The sequence below is a fragment of the Lethenteron reissneri genome, chromosome 10, assembly GCF_015708825.2.
Source record: "Lethenteron reissneri isolate LAM-NWPU_2019-01 chromosome 10, ASM1570882v1, whole genome shotgun sequence".
Lineage (NCBI taxonomy): Eukaryota > Metazoa > Chordata > Hyperoartia > Petromyzontiformes > Petromyzontidae > Lethenteron > Lethenteron reissneri.
The window spans coordinates 4,696,509-4,715,387 of record NC_083788.1 but is presented as its reverse complement, the minus strand read 5'-3'; the positions used below and the strand labels follow the sequence as shown (position 1 = coordinate 4,715,387).

General features: G+C 46.7%; 2 protein-coding genes and 2 non-coding genes across 4 annotated transcripts; 3 read left to right on the top strand and 1 right to left on the bottom strand.

The window, feature by feature from the left end:
• The first annotated feature begins 3,257 nt into the window (after nt 1-3,257).
• On the top strand, nt 3,258-8,130 carry LOC133340532 (small ribosomal subunit protein uS10). Its single transcript, XM_061548833.1, has 4 exons — nt 3,258-3,414; nt 4,878-4,977; nt 6,567-6,640; nt 7,617-8,130. The coding sequence occupies exons 1-4, from the start codon at nt 3,412-3,414 to the stop codon at nt 7,797-7,799; spliced, it is 360 nt and encodes a 119-aa protein (XP_061404817.1). The 5' UTR covers nt 3,258-3,411; the 3' UTR covers nt 7,800-8,130.
• On the top strand, nt 3,645-3,714 carry LOC133341051 (small nucleolar RNA U54). The gene has a single exon (XR_009754973.1). It is a non-coding gene; the product is annotated as a small nucleolar RNA U54 (small nucleolar RNA).
• LOC133341048 (small nucleolar RNA U54) lies at nt 5,449-5,514 on the top strand. The gene has a single exon (XR_009754970.1). It is a non-coding gene; the product is annotated as a small nucleolar RNA U54 (small nucleolar RNA).
• Nucleotides 8,131-12,230: 4,100 nt separating the features above from the next.
• LOC133340530 (small ribosomal subunit protein eS12) lies at nt 12,231-18,203 on the bottom strand. The gene is made up of 6 exons (XM_061548831.1): nt 18,098-18,203; nt 17,934-17,963; nt 15,188-15,301; nt 14,371-14,473; nt 13,092-13,193; nt 12,231-12,359 (listed from the first exon to the last, which is right to left on the bottom strand). The coding sequence occupies exons 2-6, from the start codon at nt 17,948-17,950 to the stop codon at nt 12,300-12,302; spliced, it is 396 nt and encodes a 131-aa protein (XP_061404815.1). The 5' UTR covers nt 17,951-17,963; nt 18,098-18,203; the 3' UTR covers nt 12,231-12,299.
• Between the last annotated feature and the right edge of the window lie 676 nt (nt 18,204-18,879).

The following is an 18,879-nucleotide window of genomic DNA, read 5'->3' as shown; positions in this document are numbered from 1 at the left end:
TGTTTATGTAAAGGAGAGCCGACGCAAGGTTGCAGGGGGTTCGTCTTTTAATTATTTTCTCCCATCCACACCTGTCCCCAGCCGTCCCAATCTCGTTCCCACCAAAGGCCCCCTCTTCCCGCCCGTTCTCCCCTAATATCCCCTCGATCACCCCTCCCACTAACCCTCCTATTGGTGGGAATCATTCCCCTGACACCCCTACAGATAAATACGTGTTCGTTTATGTTGTTGTTGTTGCAGCGCAGTGATAATCATTTTCATGGCGGGAATGTTCAGTTTAAACGAGTGCTTGTTTGTCAACGCAGTCCCATTCATGTTTTTATTGCACTCAAAATAAAACAGCTAGTATGGTAATTTGGTTTTATCTTATGCTCTGAATTCGGGCCGTTGTCCGAAACGTTGTTTATGATATATTTAATAAACTTCCCCCCCCCCCCTTTTAAGTTTGTGTTATAGACGAATGTGTCGTTCGAGTTTGAGTTTATTTGATCCTTGACATAAAGCTTTCGTGACTGCAGGAATTCATATTTTTTGGGTCTTTCGGTAAAGTCACGAAGATAGGTTCAAAGAAAATGACAAAAGAAAACAAGAAAACTACAACGTTTCGATCGCAACACAAGCGTTCGTCATCAGTACTTTATCGAAAGACCCAAAGAATACTTATTTGATCCGTTACACGAATGATCTCGTTTTCATGTATGTACGTGTAAGGATATTATCCTTGTGTAATGACAATAGAGCCTGCATGCGGTGGGAGGGGACCAGCGGCCATGGGAGGTAATGACAGGGGAATCAGTTGTGAGTGCGAAGCGACTGGTGGCCACGGTAGGTAATGACAGGGGTATCAGTTGTGAGTGCGAAGGGACTGGTGGTCACGGGAGGTAATGACAGGTGAGTCAGTTGTGAGTGCGACGGGACTGGTGGCCACGGGAGGTAATGACAGGGGAGTCAGGTGTGAGTGCGAAGGGACTGGTGGTCACGGGAGGTAATGACAGGGGAGTCAGTTGTGAGTGCGACGGGACTGGTGGCCACGGGAGGTAATGACAGGGAAGTCAGTTGTGAGTGCGAAGGGACTGGTGGCCACGGGAGGTAATGACAAGTGAGTCAGTTGTGAGTGCGATGGGACTGGTGGCCACGGGAGGTAATGACAGGGGAGTCAGTTGTGAGTGCAAAGGGACTGGTGGCTACGGGAGGTAATGACAGGGGAGCCAGCTGTGAGTGCGAAGGGACTGGTGGCCATGGGAGGTAATGACAGGGGTATCAGTTGTGAGTGCGAAGGGACTTGTGGCCACGGGAGGTAATGACAAGGGAGTCAGTTGTGAGTGTGAAGGGACTGGTGGCCACGGGAGGTAATGACAAGTGAGTCAGTTGTGAGTGCGATGGGACTGGTGGCCACGGGATGTAATGACAGGGGCATAAGTTGTGAGTGCGAAGGGACTCACACCACGGAGATCCAGTGGTGCGTGAGCACAGCATCAACAATCACAAAGACAAGTATAACCCGTAAAAACAAAGTTTTTCACTATAAATCCTTTATATGCGTGGTGGCTAGAGTCCTCTCGTCCTCTGGCTTGAGATGGCTGCCACCTATGGGTTAGATGATTGCATGGCACCATTAAGCAATTGGTAATTAAATATATTTTTGTCCTAAAAAGTGTAAAATTTAGGAAAAAAAATTTCACGAACATTAATTGTCACGCACAACGAGTCTGTGTCGAAAGTGTCAGCTCGATTGGATCACGGGAAGTGGGTTAAAAAACGACCGAAAGATTTGCACGGTCGTAAGCGATCAAGCAAGCAAGCGTGCAAGTGAACTTAATATAAAGGATTTAAAAAAAACAATATATTGTAGAGAACGAGACAAGGGTACTTAGGGAATATTGCACAACTAACAAACGAGGTGTTTGACGGTCCAAAAGGAAACACGCGCGAGCCAAAACCAGTGTAAATGTAATGCTCCCACATGTTTTTCACTGTCTTTTTTCTGTGTGCGTGTGTTTATGTCACTGTTAGATTAGCACGGCCGGCTACGTACGGTGCGAAAGAAGTTCGAAATATTATTATAACATGCATTTTGAGGTGCTGCTATAAAATTCCACATGATAAGCCGCTAAGTTGAGCTATCATTTGTTGACAGGTCGCTTCTGAAAAATAAGCTAATAGCTCAGTGGGCTTTACCTGGTAATAAAAAAAGTTTAGTTTTATTTGTATGTATATTTAAGTGATTTGTTTACCTTTCCTGTACTTTGCACTCCAATTTTATAATATGTATCATTTATTGTAGCAAAGTTTTGACCTGCCCCCTACTGGACTTCTGTGGAAAAAAATTTCCTCCTCGAGTATTCTTAAATATTCAGATGTTGTGTTTGGTGGGGGCCATCAGTCTACGTTCCGTTCGCTGCGTGCTGCGACTTCTTTCACCACAGCCGCACTTGACATCTGTGACAAAGAACTTCAAATCTCATCTGATTTCCTCCTGCAGTCTAAATAAATATCCCCATTCTGAGTCCTTACGTAAGATGGCCGCGGCGCCCAACACTCTTAACCGATGACCCCCTCCCCCATCTCCCGTACCCTCACGTAAGATGGCCGCGGCGCCCAACACAACCGGTGACCTCCCAACTCCCGTACCCTCACGTAAGATGGCCGCGGCATCCAACACTTCACCGGTGACCCCCCCCCCAACTCCCGTACCCTCACGTAAGATGGCCGCGGCGCCCAACAACCGGTGATCCCCCCACATCGCTCGTACCCTCACGTAAGATGGCCGCGGCACCCAACACTTAGCCGTTAACCCCCCCCCCCCCCATATCTCCCGTACCCTCACGTAAGATGGCCGCGGCGCCCAACAACCGGTGATCCCCCCACATCGCTCGTACCCTCACGTAAGATGGCCGCGGCGCCCAACACTCTTAACCGATGACCCCCTCCCCCATCTCCCGTACCCTCACGTAAGATGGCCGCGGCGCCCAACACAACCGGTGACCCCCCCCCACATCGCTCGTAACCCTCACGTAAGATGGCCGCGGCGCCCAACACTTAACCGTTACCCCCCCCCCCCCCCCCATATCTCCCGTACCCTCACGTAAGATGGCCGCGGCGCCCAACACTTAACCGTTAACACCCCATATCTCCCGTACCCTCACGTAAGATGGCCGCCGCCTGTCTACGTTACGCGATGATGTCACGGGACCCCTCGACTGCCCCGCCTCCTCCCCACCCCTCCCCCCCACCCCCCTTCGCGCTATAAAAGCCGCCGCGTCACGTGACGCCGTCCCTTTCCCAAGCACCCCCGCGCGCAGCAGCAGCAGCACGAGGAGGAGCAAGACGCGTGCCCGGCTCACCGCTGTTCGTCGCTTCAGAGAGTTCAACTCATTGTCTGTGGGACGAATACGTCGGCCGGCGGTCACGATGGTGAGCGTCTCTCGCCTCGTTACCGGCACTCGCTCGCGAATTGTTTGGTGTATCATGCGGTGCAAGTTGACGTGGTGGTGGATTTTAACGACTGGGTCCGCCATTGCGGCCTGTGCGATGCGAGCCCCTTTGGGCAGCAGGCATTGTAAGAGACGCACTTTCTCCCCGCGTTTTTAAATAAAAACAATATATAAAGGATACGTTGGCCCGTGGTGGTTGCGAGCTGCGTTTGGCTATGAGGATAAATCGTAGATATGACTTTTTTACGGTGATTCACCTATACGCTATTCTGAGCCAAACGCACCCAGCTACAGCGCACGTGTGTGTGCAGCGATTGCAATATCCATCAGCCTCTTGCGCGGTCGATAAAGTAGGGTGTGGGATCAACAGGGAGACCTAAGTTTTGGGTCTAGGATGTGACTTGGAATACTTTCTCGCGTGACAACTTTGTGTTTATATATGTTTTGTGCTTTTTTTTACTTTTACGTTCGGGAAGTTTTCATCTTCTTTGTCATCGCTATATGTATTTGGTCCCTGTGTACAATTATTGTAGTGGTTTTTAACCTGTGGTGTGCGAGATGCCCTTTATGGGGGTGCGAGAAATTCCCGCATTTTGTTTTCGAAGGTAAATCGTTGAAACGCAAATTAAGTATGGGCACTAATTCTAGATTTGAAGCTTTCGTGACTGCAAGGATTCATATTCTTAGGTTTTTTTCGGTAAAGTCACGTAGGTTAAACATTAGAATTAATAAAAGTAAAATAAGATAAAAATCACGACGTTTCGGAGGCAACACAAGTCTCCGTCATCAGGTGGGACCGTCACAGCCAGATTTGCTGCATCAAGATTTTTTATTTTATTTTACTTTTATTAATTTTAATGTTTTACCTACGTGACTTTACCGAAAAAACCTAAGAATATAAGTATGGGCACGTTAAGTTACAACTTTGTTTCATCAAACCTATGTGTTTGTTAACGTACATTTTTTACGATTTAGAATCAAAGGTGTGCAAGGCTGTAGCAGTCAAGGTTAAGAACCACTGAATTATTGTAAAGCCTTGTGGGATGCAATTAACATTAATTAAAATATTAAATTATTCAAATGCAATTACATATGATTGACGTCATGCACAGAAGCGAGTGGTTTACTGGATTGTATTTTTAGTTTACTTAACCGACTAATCGCCCCAAATTTGCCCCTCGACATGAAGAATATATATAATTTATACATCCCATCAGCAACACAGTCATCCGGGAATGCATAATTTAAGCAGCTTCGGATTAATGCGAGCAAACTGGGCCTGTTTTTGACGTTCGTCATCGCATCAGCAGTTAGGCTTACTTGAACCAATTCTGGAGTACTGCCAGATGTCCATAGGCAAGGGCCGTCTTGCTGTACATGTATGTTACGTGTTGGATATACAGTAGTGTGTAACCCGTGTGTGTGTGTGTGTGACTCCGCCAGGCATACAAAGACGCAGGCAAGGCTCCCGTGGACTCGGAGGTGTCCATCCATCGCATCCGCATCACCCTCACCAGCCGCAATGTCAAGTCTCTGGAGAAGGGTGAGTGGCCGCTGATTCTTGAATCCATCTGTGAGGGGCGTTGAGTGTGGATATGAAGCCAAACGCGCCCGCTAATGGAATTCATGGCCAAACATCTCCATGTAGTGTGACCCTCTTGTTTTTTTTGCTGGTGGCTAGCCTGTCCTATAAATCGTGTGACATGATACTCTATACTCACGACTCACCTAAAGCCACTCACCAGTTAACGCAATGTTTTGTTGCTTCCCAATTGACACAACATCAGAGCGCTGGTAACTTTAGTAAACGTAACATTAAAGGTAGCATCAAGCCAGAATCTACAGTGCTCAAGCAAGTGTCTTTAGAACGGGTAGTTTTGACAGGTATCTATAAAAATGATATCTTTATTACAGGTATTTCTAACAATGGTAACATTTGAGCAGGGGATCGTTAATATCACAAGGTGTTGTTAACACGGTCAGCGGAGTTGATGCGGTAATAGCGAGCGGCGTTTGGCGATGAGGACAAACCACAGCTATGATTCACAGTGATTCACCTATACGCTATTCTGAGCCAAACACCTCCCACCGCTCGTGTTTGCCGACTTATCATCCCTCCGCGGCCGATAAAATGGTTACCGCTTTGTGGGAAGCCAATCAACGAAATGTTGATTAATCTATTACATTTCGATTTAAAGCTTTCGTGACTGCAGGGATTCATCTTCTTGGTTCTTTCGGTAAAGTCACGTAGAAGGGAAATAATAAAGTAATAAATAAAACATAATAAAATAATTCTCATGACGTTTCGGCCACAGCGCAAGCAGCCGTCCTCAGACGCTGTCTTTCCGACAGACCTGTTCTTCACCTGAGGACAGCTGCTTGCGTTGTGGCCGAATCGTCGTGAGAAGAATTTTATTACGACTCGTGATAATTATTTGCCAAAACATGGTACGTGGTGCCACGGTGGTTAACATGCCGCACGATGAATCCAGTGACCTGTGGTTGATTTCCTGCCACGGCTAACATCGGTGACGAGTGATGGCTGAACCGGTAACCCACCCGCCCCCCCCCCCACCAGCATTCACTAAACCACACTGACATTAACGTGCTGAAGTTGAAGTATGGTAAAATACTCTTAGTTTTTTCGGTAAAGTCGCGTGGGTAAAAATGTAAAATTAATAAAATAAAATATAAATCACGACGTTTCGGAGGCAACACAAGCTTCCGTCTTCAGGTGGAACCGTCACAGCACGATAGCTGTGTCAAGTGAGAAAAATTCCAAGAAAACAGTCCTTGTATATATACTGGTTGAGGGTGGGAGGAGCCAAGGTAGGCCCTGAATATTATTTTTGTGAGGTCCGGTGCGGCTGAAGCACGCTGTTAGGAATGAGCCTTTGTTGTGTAAACTAGGTGCGGATGATGTAAAGGTGCGTGTAAAAGGGAAATAACTCGCACGGTCTGCCAGGTGTGTGGGGGGAGTCTCTGTTCCAGTGGTGGAGTGACAAAAGGGCTGTACATGTACAATGTTAACTTGCGCAGGTGCAGAGGAGGTGTGTGCAGTCACTTGATTGGCAATAACTGCGTTTGCTGTCTTAATCATTTCCCTCCCCGGGGCGTCTCTCCGTTGGGCAGTCTGCGCCGACCTCATCCGTGGCGCCAAGGACAAGAATCTTCGCGTGAAGGGACCGGTCCGCATGCCCACCAAGGTGGGGGCCTCCTGCACCAGTTGCTCGCTGCTTTCTTCTTGCTTTATTTATCATCACTATGAGACCTCAGTAGTAGGTTTTTACCCTTTTAAACTGGTACAAAACTGACACCTTTGTTCAAGGCATCATGTTTGCAATAACCACAACACAAGTAGTCAAAAAAGCAAACAAAAAGAAGCAACTCTGATAATGATAATAATATGCACTGTCCTTGAAGTTGATTGGTCCACACCCGAGACGGCTTTCTTTAGAGCCTAGTCCCCATTGGTGTTGGACCAGATGACACCAGAAGGCGTACAACTCAAACACAGTGCAATATCAGAGTATTGAGAGCTCGGGGTAAGCATTTACACTGAGATCTCTTTTACCTCCTTTACCAGTGGCAAACTATAGTAATATGTTTTTACCCTTTCAACTGGTACAAAAACTGACACCTTTATACAAGGCATCATGTTTGCAATAACTACAACACAAGCAGTCAAAATGCAAACAAAAAGAAACAACTCTGATGATGATAACAGGACAGCGCATATCATTATCATCATCAGAGTTGTTTCTTTTTGTTTGCATTTTGACTGCTTGTGTTGTGTGTATTGCAAACATGATGCCTTGTATTAAGGTGTCAGTTTTTGTACCAGTTGAAAGGGTAAAAACTATTACTACTTTATTTATCATCGTTCCATGTTTTTTTTTTCCCAGGCAAGATAGTCGATCTTTGCAGTTTTGGTTGCACAACTTCTCTGCGTCTGCTCTCTAAGACTATGTCTGGGTATCTAGGACAAGTGCAAGATTTCGTTTCACTGTGCAGAAACTATGCAAAAAAAACTTTGGATCAGATTGATCTGACAATCGGGAACACATCCCTCCCGTGAAAGACGGCGATGGTTTTGGGGAGGTCTCCATTCGGCGCTGGGATAGTTTCACGGCTGGTGACAATGACGACAGGCGACGGTGGTGATCTCGCTGCTTTGTGCAGGTGCTGCGCATCACAACGCGCAAGACCCCGTGCGGTGAGGGCTCCAAGACGTGGGATCGCTTCCAGATGCGCATCCACAAGCGGCTCATCGACCTGCACAGCCCCTCCGAGATCGTCAAGCAGATCACCTCCATCAGCATCGAGCCAGGCGTCGAGGTGGAGGTCACCATCGCCGACGCTTAGGCTCTCGCCCGATGACTCGCTCACTCGCCCGATCGCTCACCCACCCGTTTGATTGCTCGCTCGTGTAAGCGCGTGCTTGTGTGTTTGATTACGTAAAGGAACACTCAGGTGGGCCTGCGTGACCAGGTACTCGCACATTGTGTACACCGTACCCACACTGAGTAAGCATAGCGCGCGCGTGCACACAACAGTGTACACGTTGTACGCTAACGCGGGATGGTGTTGCGTCGGGCAGTGAGTGCAGCGGAAACCGAGTGCCATCGAGCAGTGGAGAACCGATGCCACGTGCATTTGTTAAAGAATTTGAAAAATAAAAATGAAAAATTTAGAAGTGCCTTGTTTGCTTGTTGGCTGATGGTGTTTGGTGTGTTTTTCTTCATCCTGATCTTGTAAAGCATACATTTGTGAAAAAGCCAGTTAGCTGAAACGCCAGGCTCTTGCTGACGTGAAAACTTGTTTTATTGTTTTTTCTTGAAATAAGTTAGGACTTTAACTTACACCATTGGAACCTCATTTGCCAGTAGCAAAATATGATAATTGGTTTTTTACTCTTTATCTGGCAACAAAACTGACACCTTTTTTTACAAGGAGTCATGTTTGCATTGACCACAATACCTGCAGTCGGAATGCAAACAAAAAACAACTCTAATGTAGGCACTGTCCTTGAAGTTGATTGGTCCACACCCGAGACAGCTTTCCTTTAGAGCCTAGTCTCAATTTCAAGGATAGTGCATACATTATCAGAGTTATGTTTTTTGCTTGCATTCCGACTGCAGGTATTGTGGTCAATGCAAACATGACTCCTTGTAAAAAAAGGTGTCGGTTTTGTTGCCAGATAAAAGGGTAAAAAACTAATTATCAGACTAACTTAATGGATGACTTGTATACCAATTAAACTAATAAATGCTCATGTCCCCTGGTGGACTGCTATGCTCTGTTGGCTGTCCAGCTGCTATGCACATGCCTCAACTCTCGGCGTGTGCAGTCAGATTATTTCGACTGGAAGAATCCAATAAGCTATTAAACTTTCACGGATGTCCGGTATGAGTGGGTCGGCAAGTTACGACATACTCTTGTGTGAAAACCTCAAAAGGTCCGAGGGACGAGTCAACCTCCAACCACGATGTGAACGCTCAACCTGCCGATTGTGGCCCACTGTCTCTACCGCTGAGCCACCATGCTCGCCTCGTGGTGGAATATTGAGGTTACTTCTAGACTTCACTGCTATCAACGGAGCCAAACTATAACATCAAGAAAGACGACGGTAACGCCATATTCATAAAGCCAGAATAAGGCTATGTTAAGGGTAAAACACTTGAGTCAGATTACATGCTTTATTTGGAACTGTGAAACCCGTCTCGGGCTTGGCTCGGAGCCATGCTGGAGCCAGCTCTCGAGTATGGGTCACAAGCATGCTCAATATTTCTAGATTTGAAGCTTTCGTGACTGCAAGGATTCATACTGTTAGGTTTTTTCGGTAAAGTCACGTAGGTAAAAAATAAAATTAAAAGTTAATAAAAGTAATAATGGAAATCAAATAATAAATCACGACGTTTTGGAGGCAACACAAGTCTCCGTCATCAGGTGGGACCGTCACAGCTAAAATTGATGCAGTAATTTTAGCTGTGACGGTCCCACCTGATGACGGAGACTTGTGTTGCCTCCGAAACGTGATTTTTTATTTTATTTCCATTATTACTTTTATTAACTTTTAATTTTATTTTTTACTTACGTGACTTTACCGAAAAAACCTAACGGTATGCTCAATATTCACATGAGTTGAGCCAGAGCCAAGGATGAGCCGCTTACTCCTCTGCCGTCGAAAGCAACCGAGAGGGTGAGGGAGGAGCAAGCCGGAGCTAAGGCGTGACTCAAGAACACGGACGGCGCATTGACGTCACGTTCGTATCTTAGCGCTACAGCTCGGTTAGGGTCTCTCGCGGTTCTGCCCAAAGTTATCCGGGCCGAGGAATCACAGAGCCGCACAATGCGGACAAGCCGGCCTGCAATGAGCATCACCTGGTCATCGTGGTAAGGCGCCCACCTGCGCACCGCCCCTGCAATTACGGTAGAGCTTTGGGGCTCGCCCAGGTGAGCCTCGGTGCGTGGCAGGTGCGGCCAGGGGAGGGCAGATCCTCACCTGACATACTCCAATGAAAATAGCTTTTACGAAAAATATTAAGATGTTTCCAACGATCTGTGTTATAAATGTCATTTCTGTATGATTCCAATAAATTTTTTTATAGTAAAAAAATGTCATCAATGTAATCATTGGTGCAATGTCATCATTGGTAACAGGCACGAACGCGCTTGTTGCCGCGCTACATCCAGTGTCTCAAGGGTTGCGCAATCGCCTCCCGTCTCTCCCTGCATTTGCAGCGGAGCTCCGCATATTTAGCGATTTTGAGTATATATTTTTTTGGGAATCATACAGAAATTACATTTATAACACAGAGCAGTGGGAAAAAAATCTTCATTTTCATTTGATTTAATAATTTTTTACTTTTAGTAACAGCTATTTTGATTGGAGTTTGACAGCCGAGGCTCTGCCTCCCCTGACCGCACATCCCCACCCTCCCCACCCAGCCCCACCCTCCCCACCCAGCCACACCCAGCCCCACCCTCCCCACCCAGCCCCTCCCTCCCCACCCAACCCCACCCTCCCCACCCAGCCCCACCCCTCCCATTTTGTATGCACGACAGACGGACACAATAATCTTCTGTGGGCTGGTGGAACCAGTGGGTTCTTACCAGTATTAACGACTGCACAGCTCTGCTCTCTCTCTCTGGATGTCTTCCCTCTCTACTGCCGTGACTCTTGCACCGTCGCGTCTCTCTCTCTCTCTCCACGCTCGCCGCGAGCTGGCGGAGAATTTTCTAATGAAGATAACATTTTTAATTTCGATTTAAAGCTTTCGTGACTGCAGGGATTCATCTTTACCGAAAAAACCAAGAAGATAACATTTTAAGTTAATGAGAAACCGCTGCAAGTCTGATCTGTGCCTCGGGCGAGGTCTCGGAGCGGCTGTGAAGGCATCCGAGTGAAAGATATTCCTTCATTGCGACGAGCTTCGCAATGTAACCACCACGTTTGCGACCCATTTAGGGCGATGAAAAAGGCGCCCATGGCTGCTATGACGATGTCACAACGCTAGGTTGCACTGTGCAGACATAGGTCACGGTCTACACGCTCGACGCTTTCGCAGTTTCCAAGGAGTTATATGGTGTTGCCTGGATGGTCATGGTGACATTTGAATGCTTTGTTTATAAATGCCTACCGTTGGTAGATAAGTTGTATCACTTTCACCATAAGGCCAATAACATGGTTTCTCTTACAACACATTCAGATCACAACAGCGCCTCCTAGTGGAAATGTCACGAGCCGCCACTGCTTGCCTGGTATGCAGTGGTCGATTCAGCCACAAGTCTTGAATATTTGGAGTTTGCATGCTTTCACCACGGTTGTGCTGATTTTTCGCCGGGTCCTCCTGTTTTCCCTCCACATTTACAAACATGTTTAGAGTATTTGGCCGCTCTACATTTTTTACCAGACGCATGCAAAGGTGTGCTGCACAGACAACTCACATCCACGTGCATTTTGTGCAACCAAATTGCACTTACAATGCTCTCAGCCTTGTCTAGACCACCAGCTCAAAAGAACTGTATTATCATTTAGGCCACCATTATCAAAGGGAGTTGATGTGACCATCCCATTATTTCTAATGATAAACTCATATAACACCATGCCCTTGAAAATCATATAATAGTTGAGGTTTCCAGGCAATGGTCATTCTCACATTTGTTCTATGGAGAAGTACCGTTTCCTGAAACGCGGCCTATTACGTATATTTCCTTGCAAGGCCACGATGTTTTTTGACGAACGTGTAGAGTTTCTTCTTGTCGTTTGTGCTTACGCACCCCCAACTGCCAACGCAGCGTCAACAAAAAAAAGCATTTTTTTTTTTGGCCTGGACTTTTGCAGCTGTTTTAGACTAATTTCAGGGTGCGGATTCCAAATCTGATCTCAGATTTGCTCCATCACATCTCATTTTTATGCTATCGGCATACCCCATTTTCATCGATTTTACCCGAAATTAACTCTGTCACTTATGATTGCAAGTTGTTGCGAGTCAGCGACTGCTTTAGTGTTAAAATATGGTGCTGTATTTTTAGGATAGTGTGTTTATAATATCATTTTATGTAGATATCTACATTTATTTAATATTTTTCTTCTGCAGTTTTTATTGAAAATGCAATATTTGATATCTCAAAAACCGATGCCAGATTTGGAATCAGCACCCCAAAATTACCTTAAACCCGTTGGAATACCTTATGCCAGAAAAAGTGTGTTGACCAGTGTAATGTGGCGTTCATGAGGTTGTGCTACGCGGCTCGAGGAGCTAAACAAACACAACAAGGATGGAGACGGCGGCAGGTTGAGTGACACTTTTATTGTTCCATCGCGATCGTCGGGACGATGCAGGAGGAGCAGGAAGAGCTTCACTTGCCCTTGAAGTACTCCTCCAGCACGTCCTTGGCTTGCGTCTCCTTGCCGTAGTCCTGCAGGGAAGCGCACGCGAAAACACAAATACAAACATCACCCATGCAGCCTACACAGGGGCCGTTTGGGGGCAAGTGCTGTGAAAGCAAGCGCCTATGAAGGCCGGCACGGCGCAGGTTTGAGGGGACGGGGAAACGCACGCGAGAATACAAAGATCACCCATGTAGCCTACACAGGCCGTTTGGGGCAAGTGCTGTGATAGCAAGCGCCTATGAAGGCCGGCACGGCGCAGGTTTGAGGGGACGGGGAAGCGCACGCGAGAACACAAATACAAAGATCACCCATGTAGCCTACACAGGCCGTTTGGGGCAAGTGCTGTGATAGCAAGCGCCTATGAAGGCCGGCACGGCGCAGGTTTGAGGGGGTGAGTGGTGTCGCCTCGCAGTACCGATGTTAACAAACGCAACACCAGGTAGTACTCATTTAATAAAGCAGTCGACCTACGGAGGCCCACAGCCTGGTAGGACATTCATCACTGTTAGTCTGGGCTGCGACTAACTCAGCTCGTTACGTTGGCAACGCATTACACTAACACTCCCAGTACGAAAAAACACAAACGTGCAAAAATCCTCGTGATGACATGCTGGGACGCACCAGTCCGTTACATTACAGGACTCACAAATGAGCATGCACGAACACGCACAAACGAACACACACGCACACACACACACACAAGAACACAACGCTCGTGATGACACGCTGGACCGCAGAGGCCCACTTATCTTACGCACCTTCACGACCACGCAGCTGCATCCGACCACCTTGCGTGGTTTCCCCTCGCGGTCGATCTTGCAGAGCCCCGACCACTCGCCAAGCTTCTTGTTATCGTCCACCTGCGTTGTGCATCAACACCATCATCGCCGTCATCGTTAGCGTCAGTTACACTGCTACCACTATAACCATCATCACTGCCACCATCATTAACGTCACTATAAACTACCATCAAAACAAAGATCCCCCATGACATTTAAAATATTTTTGGGGTAAGTGCTGTTAGCGAGCATCCATTAAGCCCAACGAAGCTAATGAAGTTGTGGTTGGCCAGCACCATGTCTGGCCACCTTTGTCTCCCTCGTGATAGACACCGCACCAGGTAATCTCTTTAAGGCCGATTCGCCATGGGGGAGACCCAGGAATGGTTTAGATGTCACGGGTGTTGGTCCTTAACGGGAATCAAACTCGGGTAGCCGGTTTCAGAGTGGACCTAGGGAGGGGGGGACAAACCACGTTGCTGCTCAGAAGACGTTCTCACTCATAGAGGAGTGATTGGGAATCCGACGTCAAGTTCATCAACACAGCTACGCGGGTACTGGGCCTAGAGAGCCCTGGTGTGGCACTATGAGCCCTCAAAAATAAAAGCAGGCTCAAAGAACCAGGTGCATTAACAACAAAGCCTTCACCATACTAAGGGTATCCGAGTTTGGCTCTAAGAACCTCAAGCATTAACCTTAAAACTATTGGGGCTTGCGTTTTAATCTGCCTCCAAAAACATCAAGTGTTACTCCACAAACATAAATGTACGTTTTAGTCCATCAGCCTCTCTTAGCTTTCTAGACCAATGTTATCCAGCAGCATTTGCTTAAGCGAGCAAACAGTCGACCAGTTTTCGACAATCTAGGTCGCATCAAGTCAGGTTTGTTAAACAAATGCTGCTGCATTACAAGTTGTCCGCATGAAAATGCATACTTAATTGCTCTAGATGCACCCAAATCACCCTGGCAAGAGGCAATGTTGTTTCACGGCTCTCACTGGGTTCATTGCAAACACCACAAATTACAACAATAACATTGTGGCTATAAAAAGGTAAACGCCTAGAATGGGTTACGTTCCGAGTTAATGGCCCTTCACAACATGTTACATTACTTTTCCTTGTAAAACCAATGTTATTGATGCACGTGTCGAGTTCGTTCATCGCGCTCACGCACCACTATCAACACAGCAGCAGCGTCGCCAAATAACGGGCGCTACCGAATCTCCCGGGATAAAGAACGCGCAATCCAACCGACGGACCTTGATGAGGTTGATCTGGTGCTCGTTGCACAGGGCCTCCACCAGCTTCACGTACATGGGCTCATCGCAGTTGCTGGCGAGGACGCACAGATGGGCGTGCCGCCTGCACACGCAAACACGACACCGCGGCAAAGTTAAAACACAAGAACCATTTGCCACTTCTTCGTATTGGCCGATGTTGTCGTAAGAGCCGGAACTGCGATTATACATCGAGGTGGGCGAGCTGGATAGTTGGGTCAAGAGTAGGACGTCACAACAGCGCTAGAGCCAGGCAATGTGCGCTCTGAAGCAAGAGCACAGATACGGCATGCTCGCAACACAACCAAAGTATTGTACACATTAAACAATCACACACGCAAAAGCATGCGTATGCACGCAACACGGAATAATGCACGTACACGCAATATCACGCAAAATATATCAGCAAAGGGTAGCATCACTTCCATTATTATCACCACCAGAGCGAAAACAAAGATCCCGCCCCCCCCCCCCCCCCCCCCCCCACGTAGCCTTAAACTTTTGTGCAAGTGCTGTTAGGGAACACCTCTGAAGGCCGGCACGGTACACGAGCGTGTGGGTGGCCAACACCACGCCCGACGTTCATCTCCCGAGTGGCGCCGTTTACACATCACACTGCACCACTTGAGCACATCCTCACAAGCACGCGCACAAAGGCCAATGAGCACACGCACGAGACGTGAGCTGTTGAGGTTGTTATCTGGTGGCGAGGCCTTTAGATATTGAAGGGGTGTGGCTGCGGCTATTATTTTGTAAGCGTGACCGCGGTGGCATCTGCACACTGCCGCTCGCTCCTCACTTGTCGAGGGCCTTTGCCGCCTCGCGGAGACCGCGGGCGAGTCCGTCGTGGATCAGCGCCGTCTTTAGAACCTCCTGCAAGGCCGTGTTCACGTCCATGGGTCCGCCGCTGACACTGAGGACGCACGCGCAGTGACACACGCACACGTGAGAGTGATACTAAACTATTGCAAACAATATAGCTGAGTTAAATTTCGAATTAAAGCTTTGGTGACTGCAGGGATTCATCTTCTTGGTTCTTTCGGTAAAGTCACGTAGAAGGGAAATAATAAAAATAAAACATAATAATTCTCACGACGTTTCGGCCACAACGCAAGCAGCCGTCCTCAGGTGAAGAACAGGTCTGTCAGAAAGACAGCGTGGCTTTACCGAACCAAGATGAATATAGCTGAGCTTCGTGGCGGTGATGGCGTGTACACGTGGTGTAGGAGTATATCGTCAATGATTATCTTCATCATAATTATCCCCAATGATATACTGTGGAATTAACCTCATCCTAAATCCGTGAGTCTGCAATGCAATCACTTTTTAGTATTCAGCAGAGTATGTGTTGCTGGTAAGGTACCAGTGAAAGTGACACCAGTACGATACTAAACTTTTTATTTTACCAGGCAAGGCCCACTGCGCTACACAGCTCTTTTTAAATCCTTTATATTAAGTTCACTTGCTTGCTTACGACCGTGCAAATCTTTCGGTCGTTTTTTAACCCACTTCCCGTGATCCAATCGAGCTGACATTTTGCACACAGACTCGATGTGCGTGACAATTTATTTTCGTGAAAAATTTTTCCTAAATTTTCCACTTTTTATGAAAAAAAAATTTTCATATTTAATTTAAAATACCAATGTGATAAAAATGAAACTCTTACTCAAGAAAAACAGAAATGAATAATAAAATAAAACCGATGCCACGCATATAAAGGATTTATAGTGAAAAACTTTGTTTTTACGGGTTAATTTTTTCAGAAGCGACCTGGCCACAAACGATAGCTCAGCTTAGTGGCTGATCACGTGGATATTAAGAGCAGCCAATTACTCGAACCTAGTGGGGACATTCGTGCAGATGCAGTGGCACACGTGAGTAGAGACATTTCTAACACATCCAGTGGATCTACCCCGCTGCTGCTCAGAAGACGTTCTCACTCATCGATGAGTGATTGGGAATCCGACGTCAAGTTCATCAACACAGCTACGCGGGTACTGGGCCTAGAGAGCCCTGGTGTGGCACCACGAGCCCTCGTCAATAAAATGAGGCTTCAGCCTGGCTCAAAGAACCTGGTGCATTAACAACAAAGCCTACATCATCGTAGATTCCAAGAACACAGGATGAGATGTTACTATCCTTTGTGCAAACACTTCCAAGAGTTCATGAACAGTGAGCCTGGTGAAATTTGGGGAGCGCATCGTCAGTAGTGAACCTTTGGTTCCTAGGGTGTTTCGGCCTTTCATACTATACACCCTCCCCAAAGGCGGCCAGCGACAGGGTGATCAATCCTACGCTTGCGTCCCATTCCCAATTAGTCATAGGAGTTGCCCGAGTTTGGCTCCGAAACCCTAGAGAAATACCCTTAAAACTATCGCAACCCGTGTGTGTTTTAATCTGCCTCCGAAAAAACTACCCTGAGCACAACTCCATCGAGTGCTACTCCACAAACTTAAATGTACGTTTCGATTTAAAGCTTTCGTGACTGCAGGGATTCATATTCTTGGTTCTTTCGGTAAAGTCACGTAGAAGGGAAATAATACAAATATAAAACAATAACATTTAGTTTTATATTTGTATTATGTTGGCTTCCGACACCGATGTTATCCAGCAGCATTTTGCTTAAGCGAGCAAACTGTGCATTGTGAACCAACGCATAGATAGCCCTCTCGTGTGTGGCACTACCTGGGGACTTAAAACTTTACCCCATCCACGAAGTGCTCTTGCCAATTACATCTGGTTGTCAGACCGATTGTATTTTTGTTTGCATCTAGAATTAAAACAAATATGCCACTCAAAGCGCAATCACATTAATACTCAACATGGCATAATTAAAGCCTAAACAATGATAAAACAATATAAATGTTGAAACAAGTTTGCGTGTTTAAACAAATGCTGCTGGATAATATTGGTCTACAGAGCCAAATATGTCAATATATTATTAAAGTATATATACATGTGAGGAATACAATTCTGCTGATATTTGAAAAGAACAAAGACTTTGGGACTACGCGCCTCGCACATGAACACAGAACTTTAATAGGTCACAAGTTAACCTCAGTCTGGGCCCTCAATAATTCACAACGCAAAATGTAAAATGTTACGAGGGCTACTTAGTCTGCTTGCTCTACGGGCCTCAATAATTATAACGCAACGATTGGAATCCAGAGAGCCCTTAACTCTGGCACTGCGAGTCATGGGGCACAGCACTTTGGGGACTACTAAAGCAGCCCGAGTCGAACTACGAATCTGAAACATTAACGTTGATAATTGAAACCACAAATATGTCCTTAAGTCTCAAGCGCAGACTCGAAAACTCAGCTTACACGACCGCCTCACGTGCCACCAGGGAAACCTAAGAATCGTACACAACAACACGTTTATTTCTAAACTTTGTTAACAAGTTCCCAGATTCCGGCTACAATTAATAGCTGGGGTGGGTGGGTTGAGGGGGGAACGTAAACTCGTCCTATTACAATGCTCGGGTCAACCTTATAGGTCCGGCGCGTTATCAACTCGGGTGTGTAAAGCGGTGAAACACTTACGCCTCCGCCTCCGCCATTTCGTTCGTTTACCTGCGAAAACAAAAGCGACGTGATGAGTCGGGCTGCTCGCCGCGACATCGAGGCGCGCGTACATGGCGACGAAACGCGCGGATGGTGTCGGATGAAGGCGGATGGCGCGCGATGGAACGGAGAGGAATACTCACTAATGGCTTCCTCGGCTGCCGGGCACGGGAGAGAGAGAAGGCGGATGTGACGTCACTCTTTATATGTAGTGGGGGGGAGGCAGGGTGTGCGTGACGTCATGTAACCCGTAAAGTGTTCTGCGCGTGACGTCACGCACTCGTATACCGGGACGGATTACCGGGAGAGAGTTGCGACGTCACGTTCCATCGAGCACGCGGTGGTTGTACTGACGTCATGAAACGCGGTCCTATCGAATAATTATGACGTCATTTTTCCATACACTTTAGACAAAATATATTTTTAAACGTGAAAACATACACAGTACTATAAAAGAGGTTTTTTTTTGGGTTAGATCGCGTAAATATATTAATATATAGACTGGTATACAGGAGGTCATGGGTTCAATCCCGACCCTGATGCGCCTGTATATTTGGAGTTTGCATTTCCTCCCCGTGGTCGCGTGAATTTTTCTCCGGGTCCTCCGGTTCCCCCTCCACGTTTAGAAGTATGCCTTGATGGTATTCGGCTGCTATACATTGCCACGCGGTAAGCCACCTGGTTGAGCTGTTATTTGTGGCCAAGTCGCTTCTGAAAAAAAAGAGCTACACACAACTCAGTGGGCCTTACGTGGTCACAAAAATATAGTTTCATCTTCTTGGTTCTTTCGGTAAAGTCACGTAGAAGGGAAGTAATAAAATAATAAAAATAAAACATAATATTATTATATTATTTTATTATGTTTTATTTTTATTATTGTATTACTTCCCTTCTACGTGACTTTACCGAAAGAACCAAGAAGATG